At 49.4% G+C, this 14,818-nt stretch overlaps 7 protein-coding genes across 7 annotated transcripts; 2 read left to right on the forward strand and 5 right to left on the reverse strand.

Annotated features, from left to right (window-relative positions):
- Positions 1–26: 26 nt before the first annotated feature.
- On the reverse strand, positions 27–1,321 carry B0J16DRAFT_45254 (chaperonin 10-like protein). The gene is made up of 3 exons (XM_046133878.1): positions 822–1,321; positions 480–770; positions 27–430 (listed from the first exon to the last, which is right to left on the reverse strand). The coding sequence occupies exons 1-3, from the start codon at positions 1,241–1,243 to the stop codon at positions 148–150; spliced, it is 996 nt and encodes a 331-aa protein (XP_045990387.1). The 5' UTR covers positions 1,244–1,321; the 3' UTR covers positions 27–147.
- Positions 1,322–2,470: 1,149 nt separating this feature from the next.
- Positions 2,471–4,006, reverse strand: B0J16DRAFT_410226 (uncharacterized protein; the record flags this gene model as incomplete). Its single annotated transcript, XM_046133129.1, has 2 exons — positions 2,471–3,632; positions 3,685–4,006. 2 exons carry the CDS (start codon positions 4,004–4,006, stop codon positions 2,731–2,733), a joined length of 1,224 nt encoding a protein of 407 aa, XP_045990388.1. The 3' UTR covers positions 2,471–2,730.
- Positions 4,007–4,978: 972 nt separating this feature from the next.
- On the forward strand, positions 4,979–6,621 carry B0J16DRAFT_45264 (uncharacterized protein). The gene has a single exon (XM_046133879.1). It carries the CDS (start codon positions 5,130–5,132, stop codon positions 6,468–6,470), a length of 1,341 nt encoding a protein of 446 aa, XP_045990389.1. The 5' UTR covers positions 4,979–5,129; the 3' UTR covers positions 6,471–6,621.
- A 1,030-nt stretch (positions 6,622–7,651) lies between these two features.
- On the reverse strand, positions 7,652–8,044 carry B0J16DRAFT_315054 (uncharacterized protein; the record flags this gene model as incomplete). Its single annotated transcript, XM_046125227.1, has 1 exon — positions 7,652–8,044. The coding sequence occupies one exon, from the start codon at positions 8,042–8,044 to the stop codon at positions 7,652–7,654; it is 393 nt and encodes a 130-aa protein (XP_045990390.1).
- A 1,702-nt stretch (positions 8,045–9,746) lies between these two features.
- B0J16DRAFT_45269 (uncharacterized protein) lies at positions 9,747–11,421 on the reverse strand. Its single transcript, XM_046133880.1, has 2 exons — positions 11,005–11,421; positions 9,747–10,809 (listed from the first exon to the last, which is right to left on the reverse strand). Exons 1-2 carry the CDS (start codon positions 11,176–11,178, stop codon positions 9,793–9,795), a joined length of 1,191 nt encoding a protein of 396 aa, XP_045990391.1. The 5' UTR covers positions 11,179–11,421; the 3' UTR covers positions 9,747–9,792.
- Positions 11,191–12,376, reverse strand: B0J16DRAFT_331068 (uncharacterized protein). The gene has a single exon (XM_046126531.1). The coding sequence runs from the start codon at positions 12,149–12,151 to the stop codon at positions 11,666–11,668; it is 486 nt and encodes a 161-aa protein (XP_045990392.1). The 5' UTR covers positions 12,152–12,376; the 3' UTR covers positions 11,191–11,665.
- Positions 12,377–13,322: 946 nt separating this feature from the next.
- Positions 13,323–14,809, forward strand: B0J16DRAFT_379201 (uncharacterized protein; the record flags this gene model as incomplete). The annotated part of the gene is made up of 2 exons (XM_046130982.1): positions 13,323–13,653; positions 13,704–14,809. The coding sequence occupies 2 exons, from the start codon at positions 13,323–13,325 to the stop codon at positions 14,807–14,809; spliced, it is 1,437 nt and encodes a 478-aa protein (XP_045990393.1).
- Positions 14,810–14,818: the final 9 nt, after the last annotated feature.

Below are 14,818 nucleotides of genomic sequence, written 5' to 3' on the forward strand. Positions count from 1 at the left end.
CCAAGAAAGATCTTCACAGTTGTGGCATAATATTGAGACGCAAGTATGTCATTCAATTGGTATATTCTATCATTTCTATTTTCGCTTCTCATAACAATCAACAAACCACCAACTCCACATCCCATACTTTTACACGTAATCTAACCATTACTCCTTGATAAGAACAGCCCTGTATCGGACCTTACCGTCCTTGAGATCATGCAGAGCCTTCTCAATACCATCCTCGTTGAGAGAGTATTTCATGATGGTAGGAGTAATGTTGTTGCGGGCGGCAAACTCGAGGAGCTTGCGGACGCTGTCGCGAGAACCGACCAGAGATCCCTGGATACGGATACCCTTGATGGAAAGCTCGGTCAAGGGAATGGGAGTGGACTCCAGAGCGGCGGTGAGAGGGTAGATGGTACCGTCGTAGTCGACGATGGAGGCGAGACTGTAATTTGTTAGTTTTGATTTTTAAAAGTGTTCGGGAGGATACGTACCCGCTGTAGTCGATGTTGGCACTGCCACAGAGGAGGAGGTGCTTGACGGGCTTGAGACCCTCGGGAGCCTTGTCGCCGGACTTGTAAACATGGAACTCAGAAGCGCCGTACTCCATAGCTTCTTGGCGCTTGTTCTCAGAGCTGGAGAAGACAACGACGTGGTTGCCCATAGCAGCAGCCAACTTGATGGCGAGATGGCCCAGACCACCGATTCCGATGATGCCTACTGACTCGTGGGACTGGAGACCGTACTTGTTAAGGCATGTCCAGACAGTAGATCCAGCGCAGAGCCTGAATAGAGTCAGTACTGAAATTTGGTCAGAATACCGGGAGAATACTTACAGAGGAGCAGCGTTGGCGGAATCATATCCATCAGGAATTTGGCAAACAGTCTTGGAATCCCAAACAGCACCGTAGGAGAAAGAACCGTTGGTAAAGTCAGAGAAACCATAAATCTGTCGCTCACGGCAGTACTGGTCACGGTCGGTGCAGCAGTTATCGCAGTGGCCGCAGATCTGATGCGTATATCCGAATCCAACTCTGTCGCCAACCTTGACGTTCTTGACACCGGAACCAACAGCCTTGATGATACCAACACCCTCGTGGCCCAGAACAACACCGCTGGTAGCGTACAGCTTGTCAGTACCGCAGACACCAGAGTGTGTTGTCTCGATGAAGACCTCGTGGTTCTCGAGCTCGCGCTCGATCTCGGCGGAGACGATCTTGCCCTCTGGGGTGCCGCGGAAGACCTTGTAAGAAACCATTTTGAATATGTATATGAAAGTTGGGTATATGGTATATGGGAAAGTATGGTAGGATTTGTTTCAACGGTACTGAATTGCGGGTTGGGGTTTATATAGATGGATGTCGGTAGATGAGGTTGCAGCCGGGGCAGTCTTCCTCATTTAGCTGACTCGTAAACATGGGTAATGGGTTGATGTATGAAACGTAGCTCCCCTGATCCTGGTCTTTCAATTCAATGGCATGAACTGAAGAAACCGTTGAGAAAGTGGGTAAAGCTAAGTAGTATCTTTGTTCCATGATGCTATGATATGGTAAGAGCCTCAAACATAGCCTGAGACTACCTGCGACACAACTACCAGCCCCATATCACCTACAAATACATAGTAATATTGTATCTATATTCTCCGTACGCCACGCTCCCCAGTTCCCATTTCGACTGCTCTCCGAGCCGTTGAGATTGTTATTTTCGAACGGCTTCGGTGGATTCGATCTCGTCCCGTCGGTTCCGTCCAAAAGTGGACACACCTCGGTCCGCAATTGCTGCCCCAATTAACAGCGCTGAAGAAAGTGGCGTGAGAACGCTGCCAGCGGGCAAAAAAAAAGTTTCTAGAACCCCTGGAAGAAAAAAAGATCAAGCACTTGAACCTCGGTGATCGACAGTGCTAATGATGTCACTTCAGGGTCTGACTTTTTCTTTATCTCTTGATTACTCAGAATATCTATCTCGGTAAACTTCTCGCCGTCAGAGCGTCGCATTGAATAGCATTAAATTCATCGTCGATGTTCAATTTGGCTACGCCTGAAACATCGATGGTAGTGGCCATTAGGCTCGGTCCATGTTGGCCGTATCAGTTAGGGGCTCCGAGAAGGACGGCTTCGTCAGTGCCGTGATAAGGCTACGTTATCACTGATGATTAATCCAGAACTTTGCGCTTCCGCAGCCGCAACTCTTTTGAGGGCGTCAGTTACAGCCTTACCTTTGGCTGTGGAGAGCTCTAATGATAATAAAAAAGTCCCTCGGCAATGGACTGCAAAGCGCGTCTCGGTGAAATCTACGCCGAGTTACTCACTGGGCGGGTCTTGAACGTCACCTAGTGGAACAGTCCATGATCTCATCCCGAAACTTTATATCGCGATCTAATTGAAATGCCTTGATTTCTGTAAAGTATGGATTCTAGCTACGAGAATTGGAAGGATCGTTTGCCCTTTTTTCGGCAATTCGAAGAAGCATCTGATCTAGGTACCTAGGTAAGGTAGGCACATCTCAAGATCTGAGGAAGGACCCGACCCGAGATCCACACTGTCAATGCGAAATGGCATCCTGGTGTCCACGTGGCAGCCCCAACTGTCATCCATGGATGTTTCGTATAAATCTATGTCCCGTCTTTAGGGTATCTTCAAAACCTTTGCGGTATCGGTCTTCAAGATCTCCGTCTAGATACCCGGGATTGTGAAGAAATTTATGTAACGATCAAGTCCTTTGTTATCTTGCCATCCAATATCAAAGCTACCAGTTGATCCACTCCTCCCTTGATTCATCTTCAACCTCAGCCGCCAATAACCAAGGTCTACCAGCGGCACCACACAAGGCTGTGTACACAACACAACCCCAATGTACCTTAACTGCATCTCTGCACTGCTCAGCATCCTGTTTCGACATCATGATGTGGATGAGCTGCCCCGATCGAAGTGGCTTCCCCTGTTTGTCCATCACCGTGCCGTACTTGTGAGTTATCTGAGGCCCGTGGTCGAAGTTTTTAATATCTTCGACCAGTTTCCGAAAGTCATTTCGAGATCCGCGACGGTTAATGTTCATCCTTTGACCCCATCGTAGCTCAAGTAGCGGCATCCAGTGGAACTGCAAGGTTACCCTAACCTCACCATTGGGCGCTGGATCGGTAGTCAACCACTGGAACGCACAGAGACCATCTTTAAGATAACGGCGAAGGACCAAGTCAACAGAGAGCATGTTCCATGCTTTGTGACTCCCACCAAGCGCGCTTACGTTGCAGGGAGGTGTTGGACCGTCGAAAAGGTCTACGCCCAAGTCAAAAATTCCGCCTACGATTTCACCCGTAGCGTTCATATGCTCCACGGTATCGTTCCAAGTGAATGGTATAAAGTAGAAGATGTGACCTAAGGGCTTGCCTGTTACCACACATGTGCCTTTGTCGCGGTTCCAGCATTTGGCCTCTTCCGCTTTCACTGTGCTGCGGCTTCGACGAACTGGTCTCAGACACTCCAAGGTTTTGAAACGATTACGGTATATAATCGATTGATTAATGACATCATGGTCAAGTACATCTTGGGCGTATAATCCATCGAGTGGTGGTTGTTCTTCGAGGGGCACAAAGATAGCGTGCTGCCAGCGTGGATCTTCCAGATTGTCTGGGTCAAGATGGAGCATATCTAGATGAAATATTAGCCGGTCGTGATTCTGGAGTAACGGTAGTGCTCTTACAGTGCATGCAGGACTGGGCAATATTCTTCAAATTCTCCGTTTGTGACGGTATACATGGGTAGTCGGAATCATCATCCCTTGACAATTGACCATCGTTCTCAAGGTCTTCCCGAGCTACCATAAGAATCGTTACGAGTTCTTCGCCGCGCATATAGGGTTTATGATTTTGCCAAAATTCTTCTTTCAGTAACTCCAAGAGGATCTGGGCGCGATCAAGTCGATACCCACTCTCGGAGAAGGGAATGAGGGGAGGTGGTGGCTGGAAATTGTCTGGCCAAGACCCCGCGAGAGCGTAATGCGGGCTTTCTTTGGAAGGCTTCATGTTGATGAATGATGGGGTGGATGGGAGAAAAAAGACAGAAGAGTATGTTGTTTTACCTCTTCCGTGTAGGCGGAGGAGTTACGATGCCTTATCCGAAGTGTAAATATCTTCAGAAACCTTATCTAGCGGTTACTTTACCTCTTCCAACAATTTTCTGCCTGATGGCCTGCCTATCAGAAGAATCAGTCGTCGAGAGTCTAAGACCTAAAGTTATTACTCACTTGATGCTAGCTTATACTGTACTTGAGGCATTGCAATTTAGCATTTCAAGGCTGAGAGTACAATTCTTCTGTTGCCATATCCTGCCTGTATTTATTTGAACCGTGTGCGAAGTACAGAGGCGCCAAGTTCTAGAGTGCCTCTCCGACAATGGTCTATATGTGAAATAGAAAGATGAAAGAAGAAAATAGTCTTCCATCTATCCAGGTTGCAAGAACAAAGAGCTCTGCTGGACTTCCAGAGGTTTCCTTGAATTGACTCCATAGCCAGCCTCCATGTAAGGAAACACAACAAACAGGAAACGCTTGTACAAGCAGATAATGACATAGCTACCGAGGCATCAAGTCATTCAAACACATGCCAGCCTTATCCTTTCACGGGGAAGCACTTGCGGGGGTCCTGGCAAGTCTCAAATACCCACCTCAATGATATGTAGAATCGGGTAGCGGACGTAACTTTTGTTCAATGGCACAAATGAAGGGTCATATCAACGACTGTGAGTTCCGTTTGCTACAGGATAGTCCAAATTGGCCGGTGACCGGTGAACAAAGAAAATATTGGTTAAAGCTCATGGTAAAATGTACCGAATAAGTATTACAGAATCTGCTATTGTACACTTCTGATTCCAAATCGACCATTGCTTGACCAATCAGAGCGCCGCAATTGCTGACAGATCATGAATATCTCGACTGCCCGGTCTCGGCCTGGCTTTGGTAGGCTCCTTCCCGAGGAGTTAGTCACGACTGTCATCATCACTGCTGCTTTTTCTTACTTCATCATTTTTTTTTTATATTCATTTCTTTTTCTCTTCCTTTTCTTTCTGGTCAATCTTGGGTCAATATCTGCCTTCGGACCAATCGACCCATCAACGCTGCGTACCATCCTTCTCTAGCAGCGAGATATCATGACCAACGAGATCATCTCAGCTCTGGCAATCGCCATACTACTCGGCACACCCATTCTCATAGCATTATTTCTCCGAAATGGCAACCGACCACCAAGAGAGCTCCGGAACCTGCGACGGCGAGGTGTCGAAAGAAGCAACATGCAAGATCAGACAGATCCCCAATACGATCTTCCCGCGGGCGCATCGAGCAGGGCTCCCATCAGGATCAAAGCCATCTTCATCCATCCCATCAAGTCCTGCGCACCTGTTGAATTGAATCGCGCTCAGCTTCTCAAGAGTGGCTTCTTTCTGGACCGTTTCTTTGCTCTCGCGACAGAAGTCAATCGGCCGGCATCAGAAGGCGGTCCCATCTGGCGGTTCATTAGCCAGCGTACTAAACCGTTGATGGCTCAAATCAAGACTGAGGTTTGGCTTCCCCGTGAGGGCAGCGATGAGAGCGATCCGTTGGTCAAGTCTCAAGGGTGTGTCGTGTTTAGGTTTCCAGATCCCGATCCCATCGGTTGGCCCGACCGACTCAAATCAGCATTCTGGAGAAGCCAGAAGGAAGTCGTTGGGATTGCGCCGATATCTTCATACGAGGGATTTAAGGAAGAGCATGGATTGACGATGAAGCGCTTCACTATTCACTCCAGAGAGGCAAAGGGCTTGGATCTCGGCGGCCTATCGTCTGTCGCAGATACACTGCCCAAATTGAAACGCTTCCTCAAGATCTCAGACCATCAAAAGCTTACGCTGCTACGGCTCACCCCGGACAGCCTCGTACGCACTGAAAAGAATCTTGCACCTCTTCAACATATTGGAACACCAGCCGTTCACGGGTACACTGACCAGCAGCCTATCAACATCAACAACCTGGCCTCCGTCCACGCAGTATCAGCGCTTCTCCCCAAGGAGAACCAACCGCTTAACGCGCTTCGCTTTCGCGCAAACATCTGGGTCACAGGTGCTTCGGCGTTTGACGAGGATGCATGGAAACGGTACCGCATTGTGCTAAATGGATGTATAGGCCCATCTCCCACACTATCAGTCGTTTGCCGTACGTCGCGCTGCACCCTGCCCAACGTCAATCCTCACACTGGCAAGCCGGACACGGACACTCCGGGCAGTGGTAAGACACGAGGGAAGCCTCAGCCAAGTTCGACATTGATTGAGCATCGTACTATCGAGGATGGAAACCCAAAAGCTCTTGGTTATATAGGCATGCATTGCGTCCCCGAAGATTCGGGCTTTGAAGAGATGCCTGGGAAGCAAGAGGGTGTATATGTACAAGTCGGCGATGAAGTTGAAGTTCTGGAACGCGGAACACACCTCTATGGATCCACTGGCGATGACTATTGAAGCATACACGAGAAGCGTATTGTGATTCAGGTGTGGTCTTGACACCCTGAGCCCTCAATACGATGTGAGGAGGGCGCCGTTTGGCCGTAACAGGAACATGTTTATATCGGAGACATAAACCTCAAAGAAAGTCGTTTGAAGATATAGGATCGCCGTTAATTTTGTTCGTTTAGTGCGTTGATACTTGGTGTTTCAACTCTAGGTAGACGGCAAGAGCACATGAGCGAAAGTCTATGTAACTAAGCTTTTCCGCAGGCACGATCGTTTACCTTTGCGTGCATAAAGCTCTCAAGAACTGGACTTCACGAAGCCAATACACTCAACTTAAAGATCACGTATATAACAGAGACAGCATTCGAACTTGCATCGCTTTCCGAAATACCATCATGGAGACCGAAACCAACACGAACAACAATACTGTCATGACGGCCAAGACTGTCAAGGAGACCAAAATTATCAACAAGCCCAAAACCGTCAAGGAGCTCAAGACTGCCAACAAGCCCAAGACTAGGAGCGCCAGGGAGATCAAGACAGTTAAGGAGTTTAATACCGACAAGGCGCAGACCAACGGCAACATGGAGACCAGAAGCACCACGACCCTGAAGCCATGGCAGCAAAAAGCCATCGCTAACGGAAGAACACCTCTTCCTGAGTTTCCGGGGGACAAACCTGGGGCATAGAGGGCTCAAGGTTGGCCGAGTCCTCCACCTTCCAAGGACGGTTCCCATTCGCCTAGAGACGTGAGTGAGAGCGCTGGGATAACGCATGGCTATACTGACGGTCTCTAGACTCTCAAAGATGTATGGTCAAATTAATTAAGCAAAGGACAGAAGTGCGCGACCGGGGGGATCATTGGGGTAAGGTGGTGGGCAGCACGAATATTGATGTGTTCGGGCTTGGGTACGACACTGAGGAAGACCGCGCACGACATTGAAGGGTTGGAGGTTTGGAGACTGCGTTCGATTGTTGGTTAAGAAGAAATAAAAGCTCAATACGACTTCCACTGGATAGTGGCTACGCTGTTCATTAAACAAGACTGCGACTGTCAATAAGAACTTGTGACGCCCTGACTTTCAGTGGTATCAGAGGCTCGGAACAATGAAACGGATCTAGGACAATGCAAAACAATGAGATTCTGTTACTGACTCGTATAATATCGCGACCTCATCTCATGGCACCCTTCAGCCATCTGTGTCGTCCTCCTCATCGGTGTCGCCCTCCCCCTCTGCCTCGGCGGCTTCAATCTCCATCTTTTTCTCGACAGCGTGTCGACGCTTATGATACGCCTGTCTGATTGCTTCCCTCGTACGATCTGGGAAAGCTATGGTTAGAGCATCCCATGTAGCACCGCTCTTCTTCAGTGTTATCAGGCGTCGCATCTCCTCTTCTGGCCAGAATTTGTAGCTGACTCGGACGCTTTTGCTGTTCTTTGGGGTTTGAGATGAGATAGACTTGGAACGCAGCCAGGGTCTCTCTCCTGGCGCCTCGGGAAGAGGGGTACGGCCATTATCCAGGGCGCGCTGTTGCCAAGGTTGGATGAGGCTGGTAGGTTTGTTGCTTCTCGTTCTAGCCATTTTGGCGATGGATCGATGCCAGGGTTTGTGAGTATATAGATGAGAGTCAAGAAGTCCGAACTAGACGATATGCAAATGATACAATAAGAGAAGTGTGTATAAGTAATTGTAGATCAGCCAAATGATGTGGATAGTGGCACTCTTTTGTGCATCAAGACCATCAACGCATGCAGCGTCGCCGGAGTGAACAATACGATATCCCGCTGAACAATGAGAAGATTCATGGAATAATGGGGAGTATTTCATTGTGACCATTATGATGAGAAACAAGGGAGTCGGTGGTGAATGAAGAGAACAAAGGCTATCTGGCAGTATCTGGAACAAGCTTGGTCCTTTCACATCGTAGCTTCTTCGAGTCGTCAATCGAATTGAGGACAATTGACTACAAAACGATTGAACAATTGCCCTTCCACCGGCCTGATTTACGTTCGATTTAATTATAGCACTGGCAGCTTTATGCGCTGTAGAACAATACATTCAAGGTCACTGTATGCTTTGAGTATGTGGCCAGGTGAGCAACAAGGGAACTGTCATCTGAAGGGAATGGTCCTTTAGAGTTCAGGGCGCCCAGATGAAGATGAAGTAGACTCATTTGAGATCGAAAATGGGTCTAAAGGTAGCTAAGCTATTCCGTCTCAACAATCTGGCTACCAGTCCTTCCCATACCCCGATCCATCGATTCCGACACCCACACATTCAATACTCCCGCTGAAATGGGGGCAAATGAGCCACTTCTGCGCGTTTGCACAGAAAAACGCAAACATTGTCATCTCGGCCCTTAGCCTTTGCAGGCTTGGTCGAGTTTTTCTTGGCCTTCACGTACTCTGTGACAATCGCCTCGACAACCTCCTGGTACTGAGCCTCGGAGGTCTTGTTATCCTGTCAATTGTAAGTCTAGGCATCTTGTTGGAGGACGACAGGGTAGGATATTGAGAAAGACTGATATGATACCGTGAGACCTCCAGAGCAAGAGACCAAGGCAGAGACCAAGAGACGAAGGCATAAAGGAAGGCATAAAGACATGGGCTGATGAGACAATGTGACGGCGATGATGAGATGAAGGTGAAACAGAGAGAAGGAAGACATGAAGACATAAGGAGAGGGATAAACTTACTTCTTCTTTTCACAGAGGGAGACCCATATTGGAAGCTTCGTTGGTTTGGTTTAAAATTGCTGAACGTTCCGAGAATCGAGTAGACGACTGTAATGGTATGTGTTAAGTAGGTAGGTAGCCATGGATCTGAGGTCAAGGGAGATGCTTTCCTCCTTTAAATCTCAGGCCATCGTAAGCTCCACTACACTACGATGAAATGGTCGCTTTGCTTCCAGCTACTCGACACTGTGTTGAGGTTGTATCGATTCAGATGTTAATGTCGGTCGTACATACATCCATCTCGCATTGCTCAAGCTGTGTTCCCCCATCGTCGGGGCGGTCAGCATGTAATGATACCGAGTTACCCCTGGGGTCTATGCCGAGACGGCAAGCTTCGCAAATCTCTGCAGCCAGGCTCATCAAACATGCATCATCGCGACGGGTGGGGGCACAGAGGATCGCTCACTCCAACTGAACTCTTCAGCCGGCATTCAACACGGAATCATTGTCGATTAACGGATACTGAATCACTGTCAAAGAATAATCACTGAATCATTGTCGATTAACGGATACTGAATCACTGTCAAAGAGTAATCATTGAATCAATGTCATTGAACAATTAGTGAGTCATTGTCAAAATACTAGGACAACGTGTCTAAGCATTCTGCTTCCGCTTCCTCGTGTTCAACTTCCCTACCACGGTCTTCTCCCACCTGGCCTTCTCCTCCTCCAGCATCTTCTTCCTTTCCTCCGGCGATATCTCCTCCTTCACGCCTGCTCCCAGTGCCAACACAGACATACAAAACCAATGACCCTCGAAGAAGGTCCCAGACACCTTAGCATCTTCCTCATTGTCGTGGGTGATGGTGAACAACTGGCCGGATTGAAGGCGCTCCCCCTTGGGGAGATACGCCCCAACATAACCGGCCGAGTAGTCTTCCTTGGGTGCGCGGGCCTGTAGCCCCCTCGCCTGCTCACGGCGAAAGAGAGTCTCCAGCTCCTGAATCATGGCTTCAACAGCCGGCCAAGTTGCAGCGGCCTTGATCTCGCAGGGCGAAGGGAAGAAGTGGAACTTGAGCACGGTGTTCCACTTCTCTGTTCCAACAACCTGCTCGACATCGAGGAACTGGAAGGCACAACAAGCCTTGTCGGTCCAGCCGTGGACGATCTGACCAAGGGCAAAAAGGTTCTCTTTCACCTCGGTCATTCTCACCCCACTGACCTTAGGGCGCAACACATCCATCCAGTCGTCGCCCACCAACAGGGCCAAAAAGTTGAAGAGGGTGAGGTTCCTCTTGGTATAGTTTACGCTGGAAGTGGCCCAGAAGGGCCAGATGTGTGCCATGTCGGCACCGCCAACGCGCGTGACGATACATGTAGCTAGGTCGCGATATCTGGCGTGGTTGACAATCGACTGGATCCTCTCTTCAGTCTCGCCAGCATCGAAGCCGGGAATCCCAGTGGTGATAAAAATGTCACACAACTTGCGGCCCTCGGTGAGAATAAGGAGCATTTGGCGACCACGGTTGCGGTTGTTGCGCACGAAGCTTTCGAGTGCTGGGAGTGTAGTTCGAAGGAGAAGTCCCAGAATACCTTGTGTCATGGCAAAGCGCGGCTTACACTCTGAGATTTCATCGAACACCTGCTTGATCAGGTCTTGACGCCGTCCAAGCTGTCATGGAAGGTAAGCTTGGTCCCTATGAATGTGAAAAGGCCTCGGGGTATGAGAAGAATTAACCGCTAAAGGCCCAAGGGATGAAATAACCTTATGCTAGCTTAGACTAGCATTTAGGCTACTTTATCATGGTAGCCTAAGCTTTAGAGGATAATTCTTCTGCTACCCTCGTCAAAGGCAGTTGAAACTTACGGGAATGGGGAAGATCGCAGCAGGGCGCCCGGAAGGTTGGGGCTTGAAGTCGACAATGACGTGACGAAAGTGAATCACGGTCTTGTCGTCCGTATGGTCGGCCTCGGCAACCAAAGTGCCAAGTTGCTGCATGGTTGGGCCTGTGTCGGCCATCGAAGGTATGGGGTTCGACATTTCAATGTTGAAGTTGACAATAACGGACGGTAAGCTGTGCAGTTGTGTGAGATCTAGAAGACGAAGAAGATGAAGATGAAGATGAAGATGAAGAAAGTGCAGAAAATGCAGAAAATTCTCTCCTCGATGCGTAATAACGTACTTGCTAATTTGTTACCAGCCGCTTGACACTGCGCGGATATTATATCACTTTGGAGGCACTTAGCTGCCAGCTGCTTGACACTGCGGACACTAGGTATGTCACTCTGGGTCAGGTTGTTTGCTGCCAATCACCCTACGTAGGTACTTGGCCGCCAGCTTCTTGATCCCGGATGCTGTATTACTTTGAGTCCTCTCCCCACACCCGTCGCGATGATGCATGTTGGATGAGCCTGGCTGCAGCTATCTCGGTATAAACTCCAGGGGTGACTTGACATCTTTGCAATGGATATTGAACAGAGTATGGGCTCTCCAAGTGGTCATTTGGTCTTTGACGGTATTGTCCCGTTCACCTTTTGCCCCTATCCAATATATCGATCAAACAGTCTCGGAGTTGCACCTCAGTGCTCAACAACTGCACACCAAACCTTCGACAAACAGCCTCAACGTTTCCTCTCTTTCCGTACTCATTCTGGGCGCAGACAACAACCGTCTTTGTCCTAATAGCCAATCCAAGCTCCAAAAGACTGATTGGCGCATCCGTAGATTTGTGGAAAAAGAAAACGACAACGTCTGCGGTGTCCTGCATGTCCAGCTCCCATGAGACCTGCTCCTCCCAACGCTTGTCGGAGAAGTCTTCCTTCCAAGTGCCGTCCCAATCAGGTCGATTTGGGTTGAAAATTGTAACTGGGTGATCGATCAATGCATTCGTGAGCGATTGGCGCCAATCTGCTTCGTTTGTGCTTGTTGTAATGCCTGCCAGGAAAACCGACATGTTCTTGTCATTTGGTCTGGGCTTTTCGGGCGCCATGACGACCACTGCTTGCGGGGCCATGTTGGTATCCTTTTGCTTCCCGTCTTGCTTGTTGCTTCTCCTCCAGGATGTTGATGCTGCGAAGAATCACGCAGAACCCCGCCTTCCCACACGCGCCAAACAATATCTTTTGGAAGTGCTGTGATTGGCCCGATGCATGAGATTTATTACACAGTTCAAGATGCCCGGAATGCGTGCTCAACAGAATGGCAGTTTAAATTACGCAGCTTCACCGCTGAATGCCGATACCCTCCTCGGCTAACCAAGAGCTCTTGCATTTCCGTCATGAATCGTGCCACTGAGCAATGCTCAATCAATGTCAAACGTGGCTGAGGACTTCCTCGTATCTTGCCGCAACCCGGAATGTCGGTGGGGTCCCGTGTCCGTGGGTCCCGTGTCCGTGTCCGTGTCAAACTTGCCGGCGAGAGGATTTACATCAGGTATAGTGCACCGGGATGTACAGCGGACGCCGGATAACATCCCGTCCATGTCGGAGACGCGCCTAAACCCACTTGGTGCGATGCAGCCCCGTTTCCATGTCTCGTCGTTATATGCTGAAGGGCCTGGAATACGGATAGATGTTTGCGCAGTGGCACTGCCGATTCTCCCCACGAAGCAGCGCTGATAGTGCTGGACGGAGACAAGGCTGTTCATGTTGGGAGGCCCTAGGGTATTAGAAGAAGAGGCATAAGAGACGAAATAATTTGGTCACTTTATGCTATCGTAGACTAGGTACCCAACCTAGCACTTAGGCTACTTTTATCATGATAGCCTAAACCTTGGAGGAGGAGAATTCTCGTGTTCTACCTGACAGTGCGGGCCTGTGAAACTCTCAACCGCTTCTTTTTCATATTCCGTCCGAGGCTGATAGCCTACCGACATGTCTCTGTTTGTTTAATGTTTTTTTACCCAACCCAGATGATCTTCCGCAAGCCAGGCTCATAGCCATTGGCGTAGCCCCTCACTTGTGTCACTGAACAAACTTTGCATCTGTTGCCTAATTTTGAGTTAACAGAACAAAGGTTTGCGTTTTGACCAAATTCTTTTTGTCTCTTATGCTTTCAACCAATTCTTCAGACACTCTACAGAAAAGTACTACAAATCCACCTTCTACACTTCTACCTTACACAACACTCTCCTATCACTTTTCTCCTTCTTTTTTTTGCCTGTCAAGATATCGACCTGTGCCAACATGGATACGTCCACCGAACATCCATCCTTCACTCTGCCTCACCATCCGGCTCCCTCCCTCGGTTCTGGTGCCCTTAGTGCTGGTGCTAGTTCCCCTGGGCCTGATCCAGAGAGCGAGAAGCGACTCAAATGTGCCAAGGCCCTCGAAAGTTACGTTCAAAAGTCGCACGAGGGATTCCGCCTCCGCTGTGAACATGTCGCGGCTATTTTGCTGGCACCTATGAATGAGCTCACGGAGCAGGGTGGTGATCTATGGACAGGTTCAGACAGCCTTGTTCCATCAGTGATGATGAAGGAAAGACTGGACGGTATCTCACCGTTCTGCAAGCACTGTAAGAAAAACATCTTGACTCTATTATTACAACTGACTAACAATTAATAGACATGCTGCATCTGGACCCCAAGAACCTGGAGGACTCAAAGTGGCAGCACGCCATTCCTGTGCCTCTCTACCCCGAACCCGACCCCGATGACGTGGCTCTAGACGACCCGGAGGGTTTACAAAGGGCTTTCGTGTACCAATGTCGTTTCGAAACCGACCCGGATCTCCCAGACGTTCCTCTCGTCAAACAGCGCATGGAGGAGGCCGAGTGTCGTCGGCTCAATCAAGACAAGTGTGCCGTGACAGGCGAACCTAAGCCTCGCGTTTTTTGGCTCTTCCCTTCTACTTGGAACGATACCGTCGATCACATGGACGCAACAGGTGATCTCTGTTCAGGATCTCTAGCCTTGACAGGCATAAACCTCCTTAGAGGGTCCGACCCTCCGTGCAGCGTGAGGGAACTCGGCACAACTCACAAATCATGGAACATGATGTGTATCGACCGGGTTCTGTACAAGTACCTCAAGGACGGCTGGTGTGCATTCAAGTACCTGCTTCATCGGGACGATGACAACGACAACGTCAAGGTGACCTTGAGGTTCCATTGGATGCCCAAGCTCCCGCCACTATTCGGCGAGCCAATTGACATCAACGACTTTTGGACCCTGTTCTCCGAACAGATGGGCAAGTTCGACAATTGCCCCCCGCCGCCTGGTTTTGAACACGGTAAAGTAAGGGATAAATCTGGGGAGCTGCTCAAATCCGGATATCGCTTCGACGTCCTGGTACCGAAACAACATTTCGCTCGGTTTCAGTCTGGGATTGAGATGCTTTGGGCTTGTGCTCGATTCACGGCTCTATGCGGTGCCGCTGGGCGTCCTTGGCTATTGTCGGGCGTGGATCCTGAGGATGAAGCGATGCGAAAGCGACAGAAGAAGGCCGTATTGCAGGACAGTCAGGAAACGGGATGGGGGACTAAGGCATACGGTATGCTCAAGGATACCGGCAAACAGGTAGGCGGCACTATCAAGGGTACCGGCAAACAGGTAGGCGTCAGTATCAAGGATGCTTGGTCTGATGTCTTCAGTGCGCCAGCTACCTCGAGTGCCGCGAGTGACTCGACTTCCCGACGTAGCCGACGTGGCCGAGGTGGCTCTGAAAACTAGACAGACACA

This window comes from Fusarium flagelliforme, assembly GCF_020744385.1.
Source record: "Fusarium flagelliforme strain FIESC 12 MPI-CAGE-AA-0113 chromosome Unknown B0J16scaffold_1, whole genome shotgun sequence".
Taxonomy (NCBI): Eukaryota; Fungi; Ascomycota; class Sordariomycetes; order Hypocreales; family Nectriaceae; genus Fusarium; species Fusarium flagelliforme.

Excerpts from the sequence above, each read along its gene's own strand:
- B0J16DRAFT_45254 (XM_046133878.1), bottom strand. The coding sequence starts at position 1,243 with ATGGTTTCTTACAAGGTCTTCCGCGGCACCCCAGAGGGCAAGATCGTC. Across the intron at positions 771-821 it reads TCCGCCAACGCTGCTCCTCT|GCTCTGCGCTGGATCTACTG; the intron begins GTAAGTATTCTC and ends GACTCTATTCAG. Across the intron at positions 431-479 it reads GCCAACATCGACTACAGCGG|TCTCGCCTCCATCGTCGACT; the intron begins GTACGTATCCTC and ends AACAAATTACAG.
- B0J16DRAFT_45264 (XM_046133879.1), top strand. The coding sequence starts at position 5,130 with ATGACCAACGAGATCATCTCAGCTCTGGCAATCGCCATACTACTCGGC.
- B0J16DRAFT_45269 (XM_046133880.1), bottom strand. The coding sequence starts at position 11,178 with ATGTCGAACCCCATACCTTCGATGGCCGACACAGGCCCAACCATGCAG. Across the intron at positions 10,810-11,004 it reads CTGCGATCTTCCCCATTCCC|CTTGGACGGCGTCAAGACCT; the intron begins GTAAGTTTCAAC and ends CTTCCATGACAG.
- B0J16DRAFT_331068 (XM_046126531.1), bottom strand. The coding sequence starts at position 12,151 with ATGGCCCCGCAAGCAGTGGTCGTCATGGCGCCCGAAAAGCCCAGACCA.